At 39.3% G+C, this 27278-nt stretch overlaps 1 protein-coding gene across 1 annotated transcript in view; it reads right to left on the reverse strand.

Annotated features, from left to right (window-relative positions):
- Window positions 1-26949, reverse strand: part of mid2 (midline 2) — a 102834-nt gene extending 75885 nt beyond the window's left edge. Inside the window, 3 exon segments of the mRNA XM_052022239.1 lie at window positions 10740-11455; window positions 26449-26505; window positions 26832-26949. Of these exon segments, the coding sequence (XP_051878199.1) occupies window positions 10740-11399 (660 nt within the window). The 5' untranslated portion in view covers window positions 11400-11455; window positions 26449-26505; window positions 26832-26949.
- Between the last annotated feature and the right edge of the window lie 329 nt (window positions 26950-27278).

The raw sequence follows: 27278 nt of genomic DNA on the forward strand, positions 1-27278 counted from the left end.
TCATTTATAAACATAGTAAATTTCATGTGATACTGCTCGGTGTACTTCTTGGCTACAGTGATATGATGGCAATTAAAACTGCATAAAATAAAAATAACTCATTAACTCATGCAGGTACAGTTAGTACCTTCATCTGGAAGTTGAAGTTTACTTCAAGAGAGAGAACCCTGGTAATCCTGCTGGCCCCATCACCTCTTCCACTGCATAGCTTTAAAATTGAATGTGCTTTACAAAAGCAAGAATGAAAAGGATAAACATACTTAATAAGATGGTGTTCCTGCACAAATGGCACCAATGACCAACAGCAGAGCAAATCGTCTTACTATGGCTGACAGTTCTGAAGAGAGCCACTGGCATTCACCCATTCAAATGGAAGCAAATCCCTAACATAGGCCTGCTGTAAATCCAAGGCCTACTGAATGACAGATGGCTCCACATCTGTCACCACGCTTTGTTGCTAAACTAGAGTCAGCATTACACTGGGGAATCCCCCCGTGATCCTTCTCCAGGTCAGATCCAGAGTGGCACTGGAGATCCCATTCATTTCAATAGGTATATTTAGCCCATGCATTAAAAAGTGAAGGGTAAGGCAAGTTAATTTATTTTTAAGCTACCTTACTTTGGTTTTGTATTGTAACAGAAGGCTGGGGTCTGCTCTCAGCTCAGCCTTCTGTCAAAGTCTGTCAGGGCACTCTGGGGCAGGGCATCAACAGTAGTCTGCCTGAACTGAGTCACCACTGAGACCTAACCCCTCAACTCCAGGGTGCAGAGTTCAGTGAAATCGACTCTCTGTATCTGGGCTGAGTCAGTCTGGACAGATGGTGACTCTAGATAGCAGGCTGGGTGCAGGAAGATCTGGTGATTGTTTCCTCTGTCAGAGTTGGGAATTCTCTGTTCCGAGAATATATCTCCTCACCCTTCCCTTTCAAAATAAACTTCACACTATGGCTGCTGCAACTTCTAAAGTAGAATTTTAGTAATATTTTCAGGTAATCTCTGACCCTTCATGGGTATTCATACTATTACAATGGGTAGCCCATTACTTAAATTGTTGTAGAACAAACAATGGACTGACAATAAGCAGCTGCTGCAGGTGCATTTCTGTCTCTGGATGCTATGGCAGTAAGAAAGCAGAAAATGCTCAAATACTAGCAGGTCAAGCAGCATCAGAGGGAATAATGGGGTATATGACCCTCCACCAGAAAGGAAGATGTTAAAAGGCTTTCCAGCTTTTAAATGTTGATGCAGGGAAAAGTATTTGTCTCATGATTGGAGTTGTGGGTTGGGAGGTGGGAAAGGTGAGAGACAAACAGAAGGTCTTTGATAAAAAGAGGGATGGAGATGATTAAGTGACAAAAGATTATGATGCAAGGCAAAAGGTGGTGAGAATGGCAAAAGATTATTCTGTTCCGAAAGCCCTCTCCTTCCAATTCGGCACATAATATGCATTGTGCTGGATGAAACCCAAATTGCTGCTATTACACAAATACATTGCACTGTGTCGTACATGGTTTAGTTCATTAAAACTGCAGGAGGGAAATGTTTGCCGCTAGATGCAATCAATAACACAATGATGTGATTCGACTATGCACTGCTGGAAGCAAACATCAGATATCCAATGTGGCCATTCCCCATGTCAATCACATCCATTCAAACAGTAAGGCTGAAACATTACCTTCCTCGAGGTGACCAGCAACAATGATCCCTATCATCAGAGTCACAAAAATCTGAGCAATAAGTCACTCATTAGTGAGCACCATGGTTCAAATGGGTGGTATATAATTTTAGGAGGATTTTAATACAGTAACTTCAAGTTTAAAAGACCAGAGTCTTCGCACAGAAATTCTTGGGAGCACGCAAGGGAAAAAAAGATCATGTCAGCAGAGATATTTGCCTTTTCTATCACTGTGACATTGTGGTCTGGTGACATATGATAAGTAGCTTTTGATTGATACTAAGATACCACACAGAAAGCTAAATGGAATGGACAGGAGCAAATTCTGCCTGAGGCACTAATTTTGTTTTGGAACTACCACAAAAGCAAAAAGAACACGGGCACGTATGATAATAAAGATCTTTCTGTCAATACTAATAATAATAAGCTTGTTTATGTAAAACAGTTTTCCCACAAACCCAAAATTACAGCTTCTCAAAAGCCATTCATTAAATAAAGTGATTGAATATGCTTGATGACGGATTACATTACAAGAGTGTCTAGACTTCAATAGTGTTCATTGGTTATAAAGTACCTTTGGGCTTTCTTAGGCTCTAAAAACTGCCATATAAATGCAAGTTCCTTTTGCTCAAATATTTATCCTTTTAATGTTATTGTAAACTCAGATTATTTTGCCTGGTTGTTAATGCTATAACAAATTAGAATGTCACAGCCCATCAGAAACCATTTCTAGGACTGAATGGGTCAATCAATTAAAACAGTGTCCTTTCATCTCTAAGATATGGTTCCAGTCCAGACTAGAATAATGGGATGAATATCTTTGACCTCTGTTTGACTGCTAAGGTTCCAAATGTAACACATCTGGACAGTCGAGACATAGATTTTAATCACCATGAAGCTCACAACATGGAAGTCCTTACTATGCAGCATAAATGGAGATGGTGTGGCAAATGGAACTGTCACACAGTGGCAGCAATGGGCACTCTTCTAATGCCGGGGTGAAATATATTACTCACGCAGCTTAACTGGATATTTAGCTCATAATAAATGCAACCGATTGCAACTTGATATGATACTACCACACAAGGTACAGCTAGAAATAATTCTGGGAGATAACCATCTTCCACTCCCTGATTTATAATTGATATGGAATCCTATTCTGTGCACAGGAACAATTCTTGATGGAACTGCATAGTTCTTGAACGTCACAACTTTTGTAGATTTGTTTCATTTTGTAAGGAGAATAGCATTCAGTGCAAATAGGTTGAACATTTTAAAGTCATAAATCCTATGTAGTTTGCAATTTCCTTTTTTTTATTTTAGCTTTGGTTAAATAGTCCAAAGTAATTTTGAAAATCTATAACACTATCGGTTTCATGTCCATGCACGAAGAACATCAGAATTTATTCAGAGAGCAAAACGCTTCAGATCTGGAAATCTGAAAGTGCTGGAAATACTTAACAAGTCAAGCAGCATCAATACACTGTTAACAGTTCATCAGATGAAAGGTCATCAATCTAAAGCATTCACTCTGTTTTTCTCACTCTACTGCTAAGTTTCTCTTGCAATTCTATTTTTATTTCAGAGTTCATTCAGAGATGTGTTCTTAGTGTCTTTTATATTCATTAAATATACATCAACACATATTATGTTGTGTTGTAACTAAGGAACTTTATGTGTGGAAATGGTGATATTTTCCACTTTTCGTGCCTTGCATTGGTTTCAGACAGCCACAGGATAAAATTGGAGTGAACTATGAAAACAATATCCCCAATCTGGGGAAAAAATTTCTCCTCCTGCACGGGTGTGACATTTTCCATTTCACATGTCAGCCATTCTTGTGAATGCTAAGTGAGACTGACACTCTGGTGATGGGTTTATATTGCGGGCAGTTGAGAGATTAGGAAAAGCATCGACACTACCCCAAGCTAATTTAACACATCAATTTACACTCAGCAGATGAAGATAATCTTCCTCCTTTCAATCTGGATAAGATTCAAATGCAAATTCTAAAAGACAAATGTTTCTAACACATAATACTACAGGAACAGTCAATTCTGTCTCACGATAAAATGAGAAGCGGTCAAGCAAATATTTTTGTCAGTTCTGAATATTGCAATTTCAATGATTTGCTTTCTTTGATTAAACGTAGTTTTACTCTTCCCTAATATAGCAGCTTCCAATAAAACAGTTTGTGCCTCTGGATTTCTACAGCTCTGTTTGGGTACACATGAATACTTTAGGAGCAGGAAATTGGGCATAATTTGCCACCCAAGCACAATCATTTCTCAATTTCCTGTCTGTCATTATTCCCACCTGTAAGGAGGAAGTTAATTTTTAACTTATATATAAATAAAAGGGATCTTTCCCACTTCTGGCTAGTTTTTAAGATCTGTTTTTCAGGTTTAGGCATTGCTTCAGTCTGGGTAAGCAAAACCAAGTTGTCATAAGCTAAAGGCTGGATGTGAAGCTGGACTAAATATAGTTAGTGAAGAGACAATGTAACCAACTCACCACCACCTCTCTGCACCAACATCCCAACCACCACCCCTCCAATTATGACTTCAGGTTCTCCATACCAGATAAAATTTTCACTGAATGATGTACTGAATAGTGAGACTTTAAGGTCAATCTAATTGGATGCTTCAACGTCTATTATCACCTTTTTATTTTATGCTTTGACTGATGGTATTTGGAAAATGTTATTGTGTTGTTAAACAGTGCTGTATGTGAAACCAGTTTAGGGGTTAATTGTTTTCCTTCATTGTTCAATGCAGAATTAAAAAAACGTGTAATATTTTTATTATCTGTGCTCTAAGCAGGTTAAATAACAAACCAACTCCTAGTAGTCACAAATCTTTAGAAGTTCAACTTTCCCACTCCCTTATCTGAAAAACATCCTGTAGAGAGATCTTATCATTTCAATCCACTTCTTATCTCAAATCCCTCTAAATCCAACAGGATGTGATCAACTCGTCTTAACAGCAAACATCTTAATTTGTGAATTGGCTTTATTTTCAAGTCTTTGACTTATAACTAATATGTTGATATCTTTCCAGCAAAATAAGGGATATTTTAACCCATTCATAAATCTTGCATTACTGAACATTTAATTATCATGATTCAATCTATGACTCTGGTGTGGTTTTTAACATTTGAGTTAATGTTAGTTGACCACCAACATACCAGACAAGGTAGAGATTAAAAGTGTAAATGCAGCAGATGCACAATATAATTTGAGCAAATGCATTTAATTTGTTAAACAATGTGCTTTTTGTTGTACTTACAAATTTTATAACTTTATGTTTAAAATTGGAGTGGCAAAATGACTCAATTATCATTTATTGCAGTGTGGACTGTTCCACAAAGAAACATAAATTCATCTCAAAGGAAAAATGTTTACTTCCGTTCACCCCCTTTTTAAAATATGCCCTTACTAATTTCCTCCCTTTATCCTTCAAAGTGCTGAATTGCTGGAAGGGGATTCGTAAACACCACTGCTTTCTTATACTTCAGCCAAGAGGCCATTCTGTGTAAGGAGCCCAAAGAGCAATGTCAGCAATTTCCTAGCTCCAAAATTCCCAGTCCAAATTCCAGAAGGTTATTCAAGTGGAGGAAGGAGAAGTAGGCATCATAGGTTAGCACAAATTTGGTGCCAATGACCAGTTAATTTCTATTAATTAGCAATCAGATGTGGGAACCTTGACTGCACCTGTTTATCTTCCTTCCGTCATTCAAAGGCACCAACTCCAAGCTTCTGACTTATGCTAGCTAAATTAATACAGGACAGGAATCAACACTATTTCTTTCCTGGTCTGCAAAGCCCACTATATCTGGGTAGCATACTTACTCACTGATCATCAGTGGAGCTCACTTGCTCTCTTAACAAACATCTTGAAGCTCCAAATGATGGCCACGTGCTTGCATGCGAGTGAGCCACTGCCATAATGAGCCAATCACAATGGAATCATAGAATGATTACAGCTCTAAAGGAGGCCACTTGACCCATTATTAGCTCTCTACCACAGTAACTGTCTAGTTCCAGCCACTGGCCCTTTCTCCATGGTCTTGCAAATTTTTCTCCACCTTGTATTTATTCATTTCCTTTTGAAGACCACAATGAAACCTACCTTCACCTCAACTGAAGGCCATGCATTCCAGATTCTAACCACATGCTATGTAAAAAGATTTTTCCTCTTAATTATCTTCCCCCTTTATTTTATAGTTGTGAACACAGGTCCTTGACCACTCCATGAATGGGAAGATCCCACCACTCTGTCTAGACTCCTCATCATTTTGTATACCACTATTAAATATCCCCTAGACATCTCTTCTCCAAAGAAAACAGCTTCCCCAATCTATCCTTGTAACTGTAGTCATAGAGCATGTAAACAGACTCTTTGGCACAGAGTCTACACTGACTATCAAGCACCCATTTACACTAATCCCATTTTATTTTCCCCACATTCTCACCAACTATCTCCAGATTCTACTATTCAACTACACACAAGAGACAATTTACAGTGGCCAATTAACCTACCAACAGCACATCTGTGGGTTTGGGAGGAAGAAACCGGAGCACCCAGAGGAAACCGGAGCACCCAGAGGAAACCATGCAGTCACAGGGAGAATGTGCAATCTTCGCACAGATGGCATCTGAGATTAGGATTGAATTTGGGTCTCTGGCATGGTGAGGCAGCAACTCCCCTGGCTGCATCAGTGTGCCTCTCCTCATCTCAAGGACCATTTTCGTAAATGATGATGCAGACTTCATCTCTCAGCTGTTTATTTCTTTATTTTCCCCCCACTTTTAGCAAGTCAACAGATTCTATTCTTTCCTGCAACAGTAAAAAAAACTCTTAATTTGACAGAATTATTCTCCAGACCTGGCTAAATTCCATCTAAACAACCACAACATATTGGAGTATTGTATGTAGTTCAGACTACCATACTTTATGAAGGATATGATTGAGCTGGAGAGAGAGCAGAGGAGATTCACCAGGATGTTGACTGGATTGGAGGACTTTAGTTAAGGGAAGAGATTGGAGAGGCTGGGATTGTCTTCCCAGGAGTCAAGGAGACTGAGATAGAAGTCTATCAGATTCAGAGAAGCATAGGTAGGGTAGATAGTCAAAATATTTTCCCCATGCCAGGGGTATTAAACAGAGGAGGGCATAGTTTTAAGGTGAGTGGAAAGAGTTTTACAGGGGATTTTTTTTTCATGGATGGAAAAGCTGATAGCTAGAACTTGCTGCCAGAGATGCTGGTGGAATCAGATACAGTCACTATGTTTAAGAGGCATTTAGACAGGTACGTAAATAGACAAAGGTGGAGAAGGAAACGGTCCTAATGCAGGGAAATAGGATTAATGTAGACTGGCAAAATGTTCGGCATTATCATCCGCCCTTGGAGCCAACAGCAGAGCACTTGTGATTTTCCTCTTATCTGATCAGATAGAATTGAAGAAAGCTATCCATTTTCACTGCAGCACCAATTTATTGAACTCCTTGAACTGTAGGTTCGAACAAAGTTCGCTTGATGTTTGATAAAATTATATTTACTGTTTTCTTGTGCAGCATTTCCAATTTTTTGGAGGAAAAATGCCAACTGTTGCTCTTGCTTTAAAAGTGAAGGGGTAAAATTGGTTGTGGCCAGTTTTCAGGCGTGATTGAAGACCACTGGCAGGCGTGAGGCCAGCCAACACTTAGGACTCCACTCTAATCAAATGGATTACTGCCGCCTGAAGGCCCTCCCACAGGCCACTTTAATGAGATGAATATCATGGCTCTACCAGCCTCCAGGCAAAAGCCAGAGGTGGGGAGAATGGAATGAGAGACATGTGGCCAATCACAAGCTCTGTTATGCCAGGGAGAACTCCCGTTTTTCCTAGTTCCCAATAATTTTATTTTTAATAATTTGTTAAGTTGATTGCAGTGTTAGCTAAAATAAATTAATTGCAAGCTTCACCAAAAGGCTCTAAAACAGGTGCTAGCTTCCTCATAATTCATAGCAAATCCTATGAGGAATAAAATGAACGATGGAAAAACCAGTCCAATCATCACTTAGAAGGGAAGCTAAGGATACTATTAAATTAAAAGGAAGGGATCAGTGTATATATGCATTGGTTGGGCACAAAGATATAAGAGGCTTAGTAGAGACAAGCTAAATTTATGAAAGGCATAGGGTGTCTGATTAAGCTGCCAGAACTTAGCGAGTTGTAAGTAAATAAGGAAGAACCAGAACATACAGAGTACTTTGATTTTAAAAAGTATTCAAGAAAGGTGCCACACGCGGTATCTGGGATTTAGGCTCAAATTAACTGTGATTTAGGATTAGTTTAGGGAGTAAACAAATAATTTTGGGATGGTGGACTGCGACTGGTAGGGTACTGCAAGGATCAGTACCTAGACCTCAATTTTGGAGAACATGTATTAATGACATGGAAGAGAGGCAAAATGTAGCCCAAGTTTACAGATAATGCATGGTGAAGTGGGGAAATAAACTGTGAGGAGGCATCAAAGGGAATAGAGACATGAAAAATGAATGAGCAAGAATGTCTTCGATGGCATTTAGATGTGATGTTATCTGTATTGGTAAGGAAATAAGTAGAATATTGTTTTATTGGATTGCACAGGAGGTTGTGGAAGTTGATATTCAGAGAGTGCTGGGTGTGACTGTGCATTAATAACAAAGTTAACATGCAAGTTAAGCAAGCAACTTGGAACACAAATGGTAGGGTAGACTTTATCATAAATGGATTTGAGTATAAGAATGAAGAAGTTTCATTCCAATTACGAGGGGCCTTGGTGAAGCCATACCTGGAGTTCTGTGCACAATTTTGATCTATTATCTAATAAAGGATGCACTTGTCTTAATTGGGGTGCATCAAAGGTTACTGGGTTGATTTCTGAAGTTTACCTATTGTCCAATGAGAGAGAAATGGAGTAGATTAGGCCTTTTCTTCCCAAATATTGGAAAAATTAGAGGTCATCTGTTTGAAACATATAAAAGATTGAAAGGCTTGATTCATTTGGTACTGGGAGGGAAGTCTAGAACCAGGCAGAACAGTCTTAAGAATTAGGGGATATGTTTATTTAGGACTGAGGTAAAGAAAAGCTTCTTGAAGGGTTATGAACTTTTGGAATCTGCCATGCTCTGGGGATTGAAATTACTGGGATAAAGTAGAAAAGCAGAATTGCGTGGCAATTTAACAAAACGTTTTGGTTTTATAAATCCCTCCTGTTTTGTCTCAGGCATCATTATGGGAAAAAAATGCGGTTAATTAGCACTCAAAATGTGGTTAATGACCATTCAACAGCCCTTAACGACTGCTCGACACCATGTGGTTTTACAAATAAATACAGAAACATGTACAATTCTCAATGTGGCAATCTTCAAAATTCAATGCAAGTTAGAGCGCACCATGTACAAGATAAGCTTTCTGATCTTAGTTATAATTCAAATAAATAATACAGTGCACAGTGCTGCAGTTTCGATTGCATAGTTTTTCTTCTCTCATTTGGTACTTGAGTACCATGCTACATAGATCAACATCCAAGCCCACCCCACTCTCCCCCATCAAGGCCTTCGGCAATAGTGAAGTACAATAAACAAATGTGCTTTTTATTAGTGCTTGTCATTCTTGGACTGTGTTAAAGAAATGGAGTCAAGGGTGGGGAATGAGAAATAATGCATCATTCAGATATTAAAAACTATTTTTCATGAAAAATACAGCAAAGTGATATTTATAAATAAAAATGATTAATATATAATCTGCTGCAGACACTGTTGTGTTTTGTCAATTCTACTTATTAACTTGCTGAAATACTCCGAAGGCTTGTTTTGAAATCAGGCTGTAATGCTCACTTAAACCATGAAAAGGGATCTGTAAATTGGCTGCATTTCTCATCTTTGAAAACAGAATTTCCATCTGTTTGAGACTGCATCATACAATCCAATTTTATTGTAGGCCAAGATATATTTTTATTTTTAATAAACATTGGCTAAGTTTTTATTTTTCTGTTTAATCTTATGAGATAGACTATTATTAAAGTTCAATTAATATTCATCAGCAAACAGACATTTGGAATGTTACCATTTGTTATTCCAACCCCTACCTCAATCAAGATTTATAATCTTTGCAAAGTCCTAGAATCATGTAAAGCTCTGGAGAAAGCCTTTTACTCCTTCATGTCTGTGTTGGCTTTTTACAACGGCTGTCATATTACTACAATTCAAATAACGTTTCCCAAATCTTATATATCTCATATTTCTTTTCAACATTAAAAGATGCCATTTTTCTCATTGAATCCATACTGGCTCTCAGAGCAATCTAATCAATCTCCTACCCCCACTTATTTCTCTCATTCTCTCTCACATCCTTTTAATTCTTGATTCTTCTGCCACCCACCTATGGTAGGGGTAATTTAAAGTAACCAATTAATCTACCAATCGCCATGTTTTTGGGATATGGGAGGAAACTGGAGCACCCATGGCAAGCCGAAATGGTCACAGGGAGAATGTGCAAACTCCACAGAGACAGCACTGAAGGTCAAGATTGAACCTGTGCTGCTGGAGCTGAGAAACAGCAACATAACTGCTGTGCTGCTGTGTTAAATCTTTCAAAAAGCTCCAAGTTTTTCCAATTCCCTCTAGAAAATACCTGTGGAATCTGATTTCAGCATTCTTCTGGACTGAAGTAAAAATAAACATTTCAGCAGTTCACTGCTTCATTTTCCTAATTATCTATGATGTCCAGTTGCTGGCACTCTAGCAATTCTGTTGAAAAAGCATTTAAATTAACAGCAACAATTGACACGGTCATCTAAGTACCCAGTGCCAGAATTTGGCTACATTATTTAGGCTGATACTGTAATGCAGTAATTTGAAGTCCTGCATTATTGGATTGATCATCCTTCAGCATAGGATACTTAATCAAGGTCCTATCTACTTATTTCAGTAGCCAATAAGAGATGAAATGGGAAGATTAAAATTCTGCAAGAAAGGATGAGATTAAATAGACCAAATAGCCTGGTCATTCATAGTGAAGCTCCATATACTGTACCTTAAGCTTGTCATATCTATCACTCAGTGAGGAAACCTGATGCTCCCGGTGACGTCCTACAAGTTTGCATAAGGCACAGATCAGCTGATCATCCGTGACACAGTACATATTCACCTTTTCATCTTCGTGCTCCAGACACATTAGGCCACGCAGGTGGGAGTCCGGGGTTGGCTCAATCAGCCGGTGGCCAGTAAATGGTTTTTTGTTAGGATGGGTGGCCCTAAGGCACCGGTCACAGTAGGAGACCTCGCAGGTCACGCAGGTCTTGACTGCATCCCGTGGTGGCTCTTGCTCACAGAACTGGCACTGGACCCTCTCTGAGGACATGGTGACGGGATCCTTGTAGGGTCGTTCACGGCGGCATTCACTGGGGGAATTGGGTCCACTCAGTGAAGCTTTCTGAAAGCGATCAATAATGTTCTGCAGAGTTATATTCCTCTTCAACCCCTCCAAGCCACGGTGGTTCAGAGATATAACATACCGGCAAGTTGGACACTGGAAGGCAGCAATTGATTTGATCGTCTCGTTGGAGGTGCAGTGAGAGACGAGGATTCGATGGGCGCAGTTGAAACACAAACTATGGGCACACGGCAAAAGCAGAGGGTCTTCAAATAACTCCAGACAAATTGGGCAGGTTAATTCAGATTCAAGTGTTTCCATCTTCAGGCAAAGCAATCTTGCATTATCAATGTTACCCAGGGAAGCTGGTCAGCTACCTGTGAGAGAGTTAGAAAAACAATGTGAGCTGATTGTATACTCCTTAAAGCATGCCAGAAATGTTTCCCTTGAATCCAACCATGACATTAAATAAGGAGAAAGATTAGTGTTACAGAGAAAATAAATGCAATCTTAACTCCATAGAATCTTAAATTTAGAGCACAGAAGGAGGCCATTTGGTCACTGTCTCCATGCTGTCTTAAAGTGAGTGTCATCCTACTTTGTATTCTTGGTCCCTGGCTAGGTAAGTTTTATGTGTTTTATATAATTCTAATGTGATCTCCCCGCTCTTCTTTCATTGACCATGTCTCAGAGGAGATGTATTCCAAATGATTTCTTAACCACCTTTCGTACATGTTCTGCCATCTCAGGGGATCTGGGGACTCAGTCCAAGACTCTCTATAACTCTACACCACTCAGTATCTTGCCATTTATCATGCATTCTCTTGCTTTCTTTGCCATCCCCAAATGCATTACTTTGTACTACTCTGCAATACATTTCATTTGCTACTTTACCAAACAATCAGTCTGGTAATATCTTACTGCAGCCTTCAACTTTCTTCCTCACTAATGGGTTTGGAACCATATGCAAACCTCTTAATCATAGCCCACACGCTTAAGTTTAAATCATTAATACATGGGACAAAAGGCAAGGGACTTAATAGCTCTTCAGAACCCTGCTGCATATTGCCTTGTGGTCACTAAAAGATGACCATCCATTAACAATATTGCTTTGATTGTCCTTGTTTGTGTCACTCTAAATGCTGCTCACCATCGATGTTAGGCTGACTGGCCTGAAGTTACTCCACCTATCAGATTCTTGCTGAAAAATGCAAATGTACAGATGATTTGAAAAGGACATCAGGTTGGCTTATAATACTTTCCCTGGTCTCCTACCAAGTGTTTTGTCCGTTTTCAGAGGGAATGGCAACTTGTCCAGCATCCACTGCAGAAGGATTCACCATTTTTAAAAGTGAAGCTGGTGAGCACCTGACAAAATGTGTGCATTAAATCTTATTCTGTTTTTGTGGAATAAGGCAACTTATTATTATGATAATTGTAATGTGCATCTGGTGACAGATTTGAATTTGTATCACAGCTTTTACTTTCCCACCAAAAGCATTTTCCAGCCAATGAAGAGTTGTCATTCTAGTAGGAGAATTGGTTGCCAGATTGAACAAAGCATGCTCCGATAATCTGTTTTTTGCAATGTTGATCGAGTGTGGGATGAGGTTCTGTGTTCAAAGACTTAATTCTATAGTGAAAGATACAGACATGTAGGAATCACTTAAGTATATTAAGGCAGTTCAGCTAAGAGTTTCCAACTCAACTAGAAGTATAGAAAATTCTTCTCAGGAGCAAATATTGACTTTTCAAAATAAACACAAAATTTCCAAAAAGCCACCATTATGAACAGCTTTAAAAATCTTTTATATTATTCTACCTTGCTCCTGTCCATTCTTTCTCAAATAGTTCTATGCTTGTAACACTGATTATAGTGTGACATGTTCAAATACTTAAGTTTCTTTGAGGACCATCTCTGAACATTTGTACAGCAACCAATCTATTCCAATTAGAACATTTAGTAATCTGCAGTGCTGTAAAACCTACATCGTAATAAGACGAAAAATGACTGAGAGAGCAACTCTCAGAATCTATCCTGTCAAGTTCTCTCAATATCTTGTATATCTCAATGAGATCACTTTCATTCCTCTAAACTGCTGCGAATGAAAGGCAAAACCCTCATCCCAGGGATCAACCCAGTGAATCTATGCCACACTGATTCTAAGATTGCTCCTCAAGTGTAAAGACTCAATCTGCACACAGTACTGCAGGTGTGATATAACCAAAGCCTTCAAATTCAGCAAGACTTACTTGTGTTTTTACTCTAACAAGTTTGCAACAATAGTATACCGTTTGCCTTAATTGTTTACTGTACTTGTATGTTTAGTTTCCACACCCTCTCTATACCTCATATTTTATCAGTTGCTCAGTGTTTATTTTGTGCTATTCTTCCCCCAAAGTGATCAACCTCATATTTACCCACATTATTTTCCATCTGTACTTTCTTACTCACTCTCTAAGCATTTGCAAACCACATGAATACTTCTCATTCTCACCTTCCCATCTAGCTTTGTACCAACAGCAGAAACAAATTTGGATAGTCTACCTTTTCATTCTAAATTATTAATATAAATTGTGGAGAGCTGACTTGCTTTGTAAATGACAGCCCCACGTTTACTGGACTTGTCTGATGCCAAATTGTTATTATTTCTTCCTTCTTCTCCTTGTTATGCAATCCCTTGGGGTCGAGGATGATTTGCTTCCACCCTTTTTTGTGGGTTCTGAGGTGGCCAATGTGGGAACCTCAGACTTTTCCATGGACAGGGCGGGAGGTGCCTGATTGAGTGGGTGGATGAATAGTTTGTGAGGCGGAGCATTCCTTACACTGCTTACACAGGGTTTCTGTGCTTCTGATACACAGATTTAAGGTTACCAATACCATCTCAAATACTCCTTTTCCACTTTGAATGTTCATTAGTCTGAGACAAATCATTATATTCCAATATCGAATAGCACAGGCTACTAGGTCAAATTGAAGCATTAAGTTAAAATTGTAAACCTGCTTATGGTTGCAAAAGCACATAACTTATTTATTCAATGAACAACATGAACAGTAACCATTCTGAAGAGAGGTAATTCATCTGAAATACTTTGTTTCTCTCTCCACAGATGTTGCCCAACCCAAATATTTCTAGCTCTTCTTGTTCTCATTTCAAACATGCAGCAGTTGTTTTGCTTTTCTAGTGTCAGAGTTATGTGTTTCAATGGGGATGTTGACAGATGCTTAAAGGCCACCCAATGTGCCTTTGGGTTACAAACTGGAAACTGCTGAAGCACTCTTCAGCAATCACTACTACAACAACATCTGAACTAATGATAGGTCAGGGCAGAAACAGGCGTGGTCTGATTCTCTTGCTTCCTTGGTAAAATAACCTGTCAGCACTCAGTGCCAGGCATAAATAATAGCCACTTGAGAAAAGAACAAAGACAATCAGTGCTGTAGAACAGTATCCCAGCAAGGAGGAAGTGCCTTTTGAGGAGAGGTGCAATTTAAAAGGACAAAATTAAAGGACACCACCACCAATTTATTCAATTTAAATGAGCAGAGATTGAGTGTCCAAGTTGACACATTTTCATTAATTCCATTCATCCTTCAAGAATTCCCTAATAAAAATACAAAGTGCACTAGAAAGATAAATGGAATTAGAAATAGGGGAGCATTTACAGAAAACCAAATGAGCAGCAACAAAGATATCACAGGAAAAGACAAAATAGCCAGAAAAGGTTTTTTAGCATCTTAATAGATCATATTTTAACAAGACACAAATCAACATCTCCATCAAGAATGAACTTCCAAATAAATTGACTCCCATGTCCAATGTGAGCACAAGATTATAGATTCAAGATTATAGTTAGCGTATGTTGACAGACATGTAAAGGTAGTTTCAAATTTAGCAGGTTGATGGTTATCTTTTGTGTCTGAATGCCCCTGGCCATGGGTCAGAATTATAGGTCTCGAACCAAGGACATTTCTTGGTAATGAAAAATATAATGGCAACCAGATGGTTTAGTGAATAAAGAACACTCTTCTTTCATCTTCAAAGCTTTGTTCCAGTCCAGGAGCTAAGGCTTGAAAGGCCACTTTGCTGACAGCTGCACAAGTCACATGTGAAGTGCATTTGATCCATTATTAAGGCTGGTCCCATTATACAGCCGCCTATAATTCAACACCATTTCCACTGAATTGTCAATTTTATCATCCAAGTCTTGAGAAACATTGATGTAGCAAATATTATTGTGGCATTGTGCAAAGTACCATTCTGACACTGGGATTAAGGCATGTTTCAGTCTGATGCAGGTGCATCTGACTTGCAAAACTATAGCTCTTGTAGGATAATACTCTGCAGCTAACCCACACCATAATGTCATGGGAATGCTTGATAAGGTAAAATGTGAGGGAGCATCACTGTGCATTCAATCAAAGCTATACCTGATATAGGATTGCTCAGAAAAATGGGTCTATGAATCTGTCATTGAGTTACGATAATGATAGACTCAGAGACTCTTGTATCAAAAGGCTAAAGCTAATAACTCTCCCACATATTTCAGTGTTTTAAGCTAGTGAACAGCACAACACTGACCAGATCCACACAAAAATGGGAGAATTGGTGGGTGCTTAATGGCTCTCTGCAGACTTAGCTACTTACTTTAAAGAATGCAGTTTACAGGGAGACCTCACGACCCTGCACTTCACTAATATAAAACTGCCTTAAATTCCATCTGGTTGCAAGTTAGTCCATACTATGACATAATCTTCTGTATTCTTTGGAGAAATGGTTTATGAAGGAAAAAAAATGCTCTCTAAATTTAAGATTATGAATCTTCTACATTGGGAATATTCCTGTGAGGTTTTATACATCAAATCTTACTTAGCCTCAAAACAGATTTGAAGATTGATCAAAATTAAAACAGAAAAGTTTCCAGCAGTCAACCATGAGGATGATGACTTTATCTCTCCTCTTGGGTATGACACATGTAGTTGAAGCTTAGTCAGCTCATGTGTGAAATGCTCCTCAGTGCCAACTAGTTTTCATCAGCAATCAGACCTGACCTCAAATGGGATTGGAAATTAGCTCACGCCCATGCACACAGATGCCTGCCGTTTTGCAGAGAGAGGAGAAAACAGCATTTATTGCATGACAGTGACTTAAGAACTCAAGCTCAAGAAGAAGTGAAAACTATATTACTCTGCTTAAGAATAAATTGCAATTATTGGTATTGGTTTATTATTGTCACTTGTACCGAAGTACAGTGAAAAATTTGTCTTGCATACTGATTAAGATGGTAAAGATGGCTTGATAGATTCAGTCCCCTGTTGTTTCAACTTTATGCATCAGAATCAAATCTAGATGAGACTGACGTAAAATTATTTCCTTTTGCTCCATGTGGTGAGGTGAATTTGAGCAGACTTTAGCAATATTTCCAGAATATAAGCAATTGATATGAAAACAGAAAATGCTGAAAAAACTCAACAGGTTACACAGTATCTATGGAAAGAGAAACAGTTAAGATTCAGATCTGAGATCCATCATCATTATTTATTGACAGTTCTGCTCATTTAGGCTCTAAGGAATATTATGGGGAATGGAATACACTGGAGTCAGGGTACATTGATGTCCCCATTCCTTCACCAAGGTTAAAACTAAACTGGGAGCATTTACAGGATATGGTATGGAAGAAGCTTTACTTCACAATAACTATATTTAACCTAGAAACCAGTTAATAGTAACAATGGGTGGTAACATGGTAACTAATATCATTCCCCAGCTTAAAGGACTCTCCTCTTAAAACTATATTTCTTCTCAAGGCCGCATTTTGTATTGCCATAGATTGCATCACAGACTGCTGTCATACTCAGTACTTTAGACAGCATGAAATCTACAAACCCATTTCCAGGTTAGTAGGAAAGCAACCAACAATGAAATGGGGAACTCAAGAGAAACATCTTTACTCCAATTGGTAAGAATGCAGAACTCTTCCCTGGGGAGTGCTTTGGGCGAACAGTGCTGGTGCATTGAAGGGGAGGCTAGTTAAGCATTGTGGGGAGAAAGGAATGGAGAATTATGTGAATAGAGATGTGAGGCTACTTGAGGGATGCATTCATGTCTGCATGGGCTGGTTCCACCAAATGAACTGTATGTGCTGAATGTACTAGGCAGTGCTGCTTTCATTCACAATAGAGCATCAAACCAATCATCGTCCAGTATGTTTTAGAAGGAAACTTGATTTTTTTTTGTTAAGCAAAATGCATCACTTTGAGATGGTTCTCAAAACCAGATCCCAGTCATCAGTGCTTATGCCCCAACCCTGAAAACTATATATGAGGCCAAATATGATTTTTATTCCAACCCTGAGAAAATCCTAGCCTGCATCCCAGAGGGAGATAAACTGATCTTCCTAGGCATTTCAATGCCAGAGTCAGAAAAGACATAATCCTTTGGCAAAGTGTGATTGGTGAGGAGGGATTGGGAAAAACTAACCCCAGTGGAGTTCTCCTCCTGAGTAAATGCTTGGAACACAACCTTGTCATAAACAACAGCCTATTTCATCACAGAGACAAATAATGGATCTCTTGACATCACCCTTGATCCTGGCACCAGTACCTAATAGATAATATCATTATTCCAAGCGAGGAACTGGAAGACCTGCATCACAGAGAATTCACCCTATTACCTTCATTGACCTGACCCTAAAACAACAGTAGCAACAGAAATGCTACCATAAGAACTTGAATGTCAAAGGTCTAAAAGACCTCTTAAAGAAAATTGACCATGGTCAGTGCCTCCTCGATAACTCCCAACCAACAGTAGCTGCAGAGTGTCAACAGTGCCTAGTCTATACTGAAGTCCAAAATGAATGACACCTGTGAACAGGCTATTGACTTCTCTGTCAGAAAACGCCGATGATCTCCACCATCCTGTTTGTTCCAGAAACACGAAACAGCTACATCAGGCATCCCAAAGGGCTGGAGATGAGCAATCAATACAGTTTCTGCAAAATCCTCCAAATCTATCTACAGGGTAAATGAGCCAACATCAGGCTGATTTTCCTCAACCAACTCTAATGGACAAACCACATTTGCAAGCCCAACACCAGACTCCTAAAATGGACAATCTACTCCAAACTCTGTCATGAAGAAAAGGGAGAAATCACTTCAAAGATGTCCTCATAGCCCCCTAAAAACAATTAATATCCTTGTTTCTGGGGATCATCGGTTGTGGCCACTCGAAGTGGAAATGAAGTATCCAGTATAGCATTGAGTACGTCAACGTTTTTTATCAGTCGCAAACAGAAACCCAGCATCACACCACCTTCCATACTACCCATCCACCCACCTGGTCAATCACCACCTGCCCCATCTGTGGAAGAGTCTGAGGGTCCCATGCTGGTTTCATTAATCACTTCAGAACCCACAGAACTGGAGTGGAAGCAAATTGTCCTTAAGCTAAAGGAACTACTTAAGAAATGGGAAGATGTAACTTGGGTCTTCCATCCACCATTGAGGTCAGTTCTCACTAGCATCCTTGTTTCTGCAACTGGCATGTGTTTTTGCATGTTAGAGTACATTCCAACATTTCAGAAATGTACTAAGCAAATTAGTCAATGATCTCTTATTTACAGCAACTGTGATAACCTTCCTTCTCCCACCTAATCTGGGAAAATTGGACACAAACCAAAAATACTCATCTGAGGAGGCTTGGAGTTCTCTTTCTATTTCCAAAATAGTTGCCTTTTCCGCGTTTTACAAAGAATGCCGTGAATTATATGTGCCATGCCAGTAACCAAATAAAGGGAGATGTTTTGAAGGAAGGAAAAGAGCCCAGAGAGGTATTAACTCATCATGGCCTAAATTACTTGGTCCAGAAAGTTGTTTGCAAGGCCTCTCTAAATGACTGGAGTTCTTATTTTCTGTCTCCACCTGAAGCAGCTGGTTCTTCTAGTGATTCCTTTTGAAAAATGCCACCTATTCTTTGGTAATTTGCTCTATGACCTTCTTTCAAATGTGGTAATGTAGTAAGCTATTTGTACCCATCAACTTAACAGCCAGTGAAAATAAACAAAAACAGAGTTCTAATGAAGGGTCTTCAACCTGAAATGTTAACCCTGTTTCTCTTATCACAGATGTGGCCTGACCTGCTGAGTATTTCCAGCATTTTCTGTTTTTAACTTAATAGCCAGTTCTGCTTTCTCATTTACGTTCACACATGCAGGTATTTCAGCTGCCATCAGTAGGTAGTTTTCGATTGCCAAGATCCTGGATGGATTTGAGTGACCAATTGCTGATGCCTTGGTGTGGTTTAACCAACAATACAAAGAACAATAGCTAAATCTGGATCATTTAGGATCCATACACTTAGTTTTATATGGTCAGAACATTGACCAGCTCACCCAGGTTGGGAGGAGCTCTTTTGGACACTTAATTGACTTTATTGCAAGCTACAACATCATTCAAGAAACATCATTAACTTACATGCAAAAGAAAGCATTTGGCACAGGCAGTTTGAACAGAAGGTGGGAGCAACTCAGAGTGAAACCACTTCATATGCCATGCAAGTATTGAGTTCAGTATATTTGGGTGGATATAAACCAAATAAGAAAATACAATCCAATATCTTGTTTCCTTGACTAAGCATCAACCAGTGAAAACCCATGATGATTTCAAGTTAATCCTGATTTAACAGGTATATAAATGTAAGTGGACAGACTATGCCAAAATGGAAGAGTAATTTGTGAATGTGTATTAAAAAATATCAGGAGAGATGATGGTGTTTTTCTGCTAACTCACTGTCCTTTCATATGGGATTTAGGTTCTAATCCAGCTGCAGCTGAATAAATACAAATGTGTTAACTGTGAGAATCCTTCATGAAATGATTTTAGAATTTTCCCAGTTCAATTTTGTGGGCATGTCCCATAATTTTGCAACAATTAATACAATGTTGTCTGTTTCAATCACTGGGTCATCCATCTAACTGAAAGTCTACAAGGTTTATCTCAGGAGGAAAATGGAAATGTCACTCATAAGATAGGGAATATTAACCTGTTTCTAATTCATGATGTTGCTGCTCTGACCTGCAGAAAAAAGGTTATAAATAAGGCAGCAGAGCAGAAAGAGAAGGGAATATATTAATGCAATTTGACCATCTCTATACCTCAGGTTTTAGAAAAACTGTCACTCTTACCCACATTTAGGTTTTGATGCAAGTCAGCATGTCCTTGTATGACTGAAATCTTTATACTTAGGATCTACTCATTGTTAACAGCTTTTTTTTGCGGTCTTCTCATTTTCTCGTCTTAAGTATCACTGCACATTTTCATTTTGGTGCTCAATTTTCTGCATCCAACAGCACGAAAAATATATTTTGCTATTACTTTGCTAAATCATGTTAAGAAAATATGGGGACTGCCATATTTCATTTATCCACAAGTACCTGCTCAGAAATATAATCTTGCATGTTCAGAATGATTCAGCGGTTAATTCCTATTTAAATCTCTAACTTGCACATATCCTATCTGTAATGTCTATTTAAAATTGCACTATTTTTTCAATGGAACACCTTTAGTCCATTAGTCATTCATTTTTTCTATACTTTGGCATGCTTTACTTTTTATGGTTTATTCCATGTTCTTTCTCTTTCTGTATTCCATGTCTATCCTCCTGATTGACATGATTCTTTTCTAGTGGTTTTATCACTCTCATCCCAGGCTCTCGTTTGCTCCAATTCATCACATTTACTTTTTCTGCATCTTTCCTACTCATTAGTTCTCCTTTTCTCTGTCTGTTCTTCTCTCTGTACTCCATGTCTTCTTCAATCTCAAAAGCTACCATGAAGACCTCTGGGCTCATCTCTTCACATATTCTATGTCCCTTCTGCTCTCCACTTTGTCTTGAGAGTCTTTTACAACATTGCTCCTTCCATCTTATTTTTATTTTCCTCCAATATTGTCACAGATGCGTTGTTTTTAACAACTTATGTTCAAGATTGTCATTAACAACAAAATATCTCAGTAGGCCAAAAAACAAAGCTTGCAGTGAGGACTGATGAAGTACTGGTGGAATCAGTTGAATGGTTGGTCAAAGGCTTTGATATGGCATTTGGAGAAGTGAAAGAATTAGCTAGAAGGGGTATCAGTGGACTAAAATTGAGTGGAGGCTCTGCATCAATGATGGAAAAATGGGAGGGGTTCAGTTAAGAATGTGCACAGAGCAGAAAACTAGAGAAGTAAGGAGAGTCAAAGCTATGAACAGGTTTGTGGACAATGAGGAAACTTGAATTCTCCATGTTGTTGCTGATGGTTGCCAAGGATGGGACAATACAGATAACTGGACTCAGCAAGAGTTAAAATGTAGACTAACTGCTCTTTATGTAGGGGTGGATCTCAAGAGCCTAGCAAAGCTAGCACTGAACTAATTTAGGTGCGATGTGGTTTTGTCTGAGGATGTGCCGCAACAGCAATGGTAGGAAACCGCAAAACATGGAAGCAGTGGGTGTTGATATTGTTTAGCATTAGGAATTTGAAGCTTAGTGTCAGATTCAGTTTGAGTGAATTGGGGGGAGAGAGTTGGAATCAGGAGCCAGACTGTTGATGTTTGGTAGGAAATGAACAGAATAACAAGCTGAAGAAGGCTGTTGTCAGATAAGCAGACAGACAACACAGAGATGGTTTACAAATCAATGATAGTGCCAGAGAAATAGATCTGACTGTTGTCAGCATAAATGTAAAATCTGACCCATGTCAAAGCAGAATGTGCAGAAAGATAGGAAGATGGGAACTTGGGATGGAGCCTTTGTTTCATATTTAGAAATTATTTCCTCTGAAATACAAGAGCTCCCATTAATGCCACAACATTTTTTTGTTATGTCATAATGGCTGGATAGTTTGTTTTTCTGGCATAGCTAACAACCTGCTCAAAACAGAATTGCATTTAACTGGACAATGAGAACATTTTGTATTCAGTGCATGATAAGAATAAAGGATAACAGAATTATATGCAGATTCTTGAACCATACCACTGTATGAAGCCAGCTAAGATGAAAATCAAATAAGATTATGAGGTTAAAAATAAAGCAGTACTTCTGTCTTAATTTAACTTAATGATCCTCCTACTTGTATCCTGACTGGAGACTGACTAACATATTGGTAGATAAAAGGACACATGCCAAAGCCAGTCAGTCTCTGATGCTTGGAAATTGGAAGAGGTGCACTGGGGGTTGGGGGTGAAGAGGAAAATATGTAAGCAGTAGACCTTCCTTCTGTGGTGCGGATTTGTTTGCCAGTTGGACACTGGGAAATACTCACCACAGTCCTACTTCCATTGTTTGTAATGTAATATATGCAAGAATTCCATATAGAGCCTCCTGTGCCAGCAGTGAACCTACTCCTAGTATGCAGCCTCTGTGTTAAAAGGGAGTTAATAGTTTTAATCATTTTTTTAAACAGATTGCCAGAATGCTCATCTTTCTTCAGTGTGATTTCTTAAGCCTGGGTGCACTAATGCTATTGCAAAATTGAGTGTTCAGTCAGAATGGTGCTAAATAATTGGTTTATTGTGGGCTAATTTCTGCTTTAGAGTAAACAGGTTATACAAAAAATGGAAAAGAAGTCCTTAAGGTACAAATCAGCATTTGCACCCTAAATCCAGTAGATTATAGGTCTTATTAAGAGGCCACATCACCATATTGTCTACAGAAGCCTAAAGAAGGTGGATGTGGAGGGACATGGATGACTAACAGAGAATCTGGAGGTAGGAGACAAACATTACATAGATATCATGGTGGAGGATGGGAAGGTTGGAGATGGGTGCTGAAGGCAAATAATGAGCTTGGAGATCTCATACAAGTTTTCAATTCCTGGGTACACTTAATCCAAAAAATAAGCAAATACAACATAAAAGGAATTGAAAACATGGTTGAGAACTAGCAAAACAGAATTTAAAAAAAAGAGATAAAGCTTCATGGAGTGGATATGGACTGAAGACCAACTATAACTAGTCACATTTACAGATGATTGTTACAATGTACCACATCAGTTCTCAAACCCTTAGGTATTTCACATACAAGCAAAATATTCACACAGTAAATGATGCTAAAGCCAAAAGGAACACACATTCAAAGCATATTTATATTTTCTTGACATAAAGAGTTAACCAACAGACAAAGGTTCTGAAGAATTCAGAAAGAAACGAGTCATCTTCTAGAATATTTTGATGAACAACACTGAAGGGGACAAATGTGGATGATGTGTAAACAGTAGGACCACACAGGAGCAAAATTCATACTCACGGACATGCATTCTAAAGCAAGTTTGCAATCACCTTTACACGCCATTAATAGCCCCAAAGAATCATTAGCACAAGGCCTATATTAGCATCTATTTAACTGGTTTGACTCCGGAAGTAATGTTGAGAGCATGGGCAAAAATGTATTCATGTTCCATCAACAATAACTCACTAATTTTCCAGCAATTAATTTGCAGTCATCCCAAAACACAAAGGAGCGTCATGTAATTTCATAGCAATACTCTCTTTCTCCATTAGGCAATCCTAATCTAGTGTTGTGAAGTTGAAACACAGTTCTTCTTTCTGTCAGTTGATGGAATCACTTGACAGATGTAATAGTGGTACTAAAATAAATTGAGGGCTGGAAATTTTGCTCTGACCTTATATGTGAATCATTAAAACTATACCATCTATAACCTCTATACTTAGAGCCGTTTTCAACATCTTATCTATGTTTTGAACATGTATGTTGATTTTCTTTGACATTTGGCTTGAATAAAACATTTTCATATATCATGTAATACAATCTTACTCCTCAATTTCAACCTTAACTAAAATCACAATCTACCAACACAGCCTCCCCATTGTCATTTTTATCGAAGAAATTGATATGGTGAAAATTTCTATCCAAGCACAATAATACTTTTATTGGCATTGATAGCATCATCCCCAAACAACTTCACCTCTGTTCCATTTTCTCCTCAGACAGGTGAACAATGCCATGGAGAATATATAGGAATTATTTTTAAATGATTGCAGTCTTAAACATTTCCATAATTGTCAAACAAGCTGGAGTCCAGATGACTGAAAACTGCCTGATGTTATTATCTTAATTCTTGTGATGTAATTCGAGCTCCTTAATTACAACTGGCAATTATAAAGTTTTGGGCACACTAAATTAGCATATAGTTCCAAAAATTTCATCTGGTTCAATATCAAGCATCAAATATAAAACTTGGCACTTTTGATTCCTTCCTCCAGTCCCTCAGTCAATTTAGAGTCATTGAGTCATACAGTCATACAGCATAGAAACACTGACCATTGCACCTTCCTGTACTAATCCCATTTACCCCCTTTAGGTCCATATACTTCTATGTATTCCTTGGCAATTCAAGTACTTGTCTAGATGCTTCATAAATATTATGAGAGTACCTGCCTTCATTGCCTCATCAGGAAGCGCATTCCACATTCCAACCATTCTCTATATGAAAAAATTCCCCCTCAGATCCCCTCTGAACCTCCTACCTCTCACCTTAACATGGCAGTTGCTCCAGCTGAGGTCATCTTGCATGGGAGATATAAAGAATTGGACCTGGAGGCTTCTGGCCCACATAGCTAAGAGCCTTCAAGAACTGAGACAAGGGCGAAATTCACAGCCACAGCATTTAACACTCTCCTACTAGGCATTTACATTCTCCAAAGGTGTATCTGGCTGCAGAATTTTCTATAGTTCAGCTCTGTGGGATGTCTCAATAATCATTTAGTAATCAGCCCTGTTCATGTTGCAGTGTGATTGCTGTGATGCGTAGTCTCTACTTCCAACATCTACTTCAGCCATCCATGTAGCCCAAACTGAACATGCGCCAATACTTTGCCCTGACCTTGGCTTGGGTTGATTTAACTAATTGTAGCATTATCAGCAGGAGGGGAAAGGAGCAACCCACAATGAAGCAGGACCCTGATCCTCATCAGTAGCCAGTGACACCTGCTGTGGCTGCCAGCAAAGGTTGAATGGACTGGGCCACAAGGCTTTCTGGTGGTATTAGTCTGTTGCAACCCATTGGTTAGTGTTGCATGAAGTTGGGTGTGGAGCACTGTGGGCATGGAAAAATAGTGGGAAAAATGGTGCCCCGAGAAAAGGATATGCGTATGTAAGGAGAGGGGTGTGTGTGTGTGTTGGGGGTGGGGAGATAATGCCAATAAAGCGACTATTAAAAGTAGAAAATGCTGGAGATACTCAGCAGTTAAGTAGCATTTGTAGAGAGAGAAACATCTAACGTTTCCAGTCAATGATTAATACATCAGGGATTTTTTTCTGGACCTCCCTAAGTTTGGTCCAGCTTCATTCTTGTTATGACGTTTCCTGCGATGCCTTGTGACACTTTGCTGGCCAGCGTAGGTCCTGTATTTAATCCATATAATGTATTTCCTGTCAGAAATGTCAGGAACGCCTATTATTTCCAATGGGAATATAAAACTGGCTTCAGGATCGAAATGGTGGGAAAAGTTAAACTGAGTTGAGTCTTGCTGTAACATTCCACATAGATACGGTAAATAAAACCAAACTATCAGTTACCTTGAGCATCATAGCCTGAATAAACCCAAGCAGCCCGCATGACTGAAAAGAGGGCGAGGCAAATATCTACGACTGTTATCAACAGAGGGAATTGGGAGGGGGAAGGGAATGGTAAGAGGAGTTTAAAAAAAAGCTGCGTGTCTCCAGATGTTTTCAGAAGAGGTATTATGCTTTTGCAAAGTAAACCGCAGACACATTTTGAACAGCGCACACATTCTGCAGTGAGTCATTTCACAGTTACCCAGCCAGATGCAGCCGGCGACCCTGGTGTCTGAGACACGTTTATCCCGAACGATTCGTGTATTCCACTCCACCCCCCCCCATTGTTTTTTTAAATAACATGTTTCCTAAAAGCTCGCACTTTCTTATAATTGATTTTTGTGACCACCCCTTCCCAAGACACACACTAATTTGCACCGTGGCCCGTGTCAAGTAGCATTGGTATTTACAGGGCGCGGAGCAAGCTACATTCACATTCTGAGGACTCTCGATCCTGTCAATGAGCCACTGATACCCAATACAGCAGCTACTCACAATTAGCCAAGCAGAATAATTTCTATTATTAACTGACTGCAGTCATATTTTTCCATTGAGCTCCATTGTGCGTAGCTTAAGCAACTATTGAGAAATAGATAAGAATAGGGGCGGATGGGGGTGGGGATCACGCCTAACTTCAAGGAGCCATAAAATGTATGTCGACCAGCACACTAATCTCGTGAGAGTATTAACAAAAGTATGACACATAACCGTAAGTTTCTAAAGCAAAAGTAGGATCAAAGATGTGGTTATTTACCCTTGCTGGCGTCTGTCCCTCTCTCTTTCTCTTCGGTTCACAGTTTACACCTGCACACTGAGCCAGAAAATCATTTACTTAAATAATCTGTCAAACCATGATTGCAAAAATAAACTGAAAACACAGGCATAGCAAGAAAGCAAGCAGCGTGTGAATCCATCTGGAGACCAAGGTACATCTGAGAGCATGATAGATCCTGGCTGCACTTTTTACACTGAACTCAAGCTCCTCTGCTCAATCGCAACAAATTCTAATCCCTCTCACGGTCTGTCTCCCCCACCCCCTTATTTATTTTTCCTCTTACCCCTCGCAAAAGGAGGCTGGTGCACATATAGAACCATAACCTGGTACTGGAGCCGACCCTGGTGGGAGGGGTTACTTACCAGCTGACTCCGGTATGCATCCGACTGCCCTGTCATCTTGGAGAAGTGGGAGAAATAGACGAAAAGTCGGAAAGAAAAGGGCAGAAGAACGTGGAAAGAAGCTGGGAGCAGCAAAGGCAGCCGCTCCGAGCCCTTACAGCAGCACACTGAGAGCTGGAATCGGAATATCCAACTTCTGAAACGACACAATTGCAGGAAAGCAACTCCTCCCACTTTACCTCGCTGACACAAAGGGAGCCGAGCGAGCTGCGAGGTTCGGCGGCGCACTGGAACCCTGTTGAGAAGGGCTATTTCCTTTATCCTCTCTCATGTACATTTAGTGGGAAAAGCCACAATAAACCACTTGTTAGTTACTGAGACCACCGCCTCCCACAGTTAATAGGATTTATCTCCTGACCACTAGTCTGGGAATACTGAAGCAGTCCCGTTCCCCAGCCCGCGTTTGTA

Source organism: Pristis pectinata, chromosome 8, assembly GCF_009764475.1.
Source record: "Pristis pectinata isolate sPriPec2 chromosome 8, sPriPec2.1.pri, whole genome shotgun sequence".
NCBI classification, from domain to species: Eukaryota; Metazoa; Chordata; class Chondrichthyes; order Rhinopristiformes; family Pristidae; genus Pristis; species Pristis pectinata.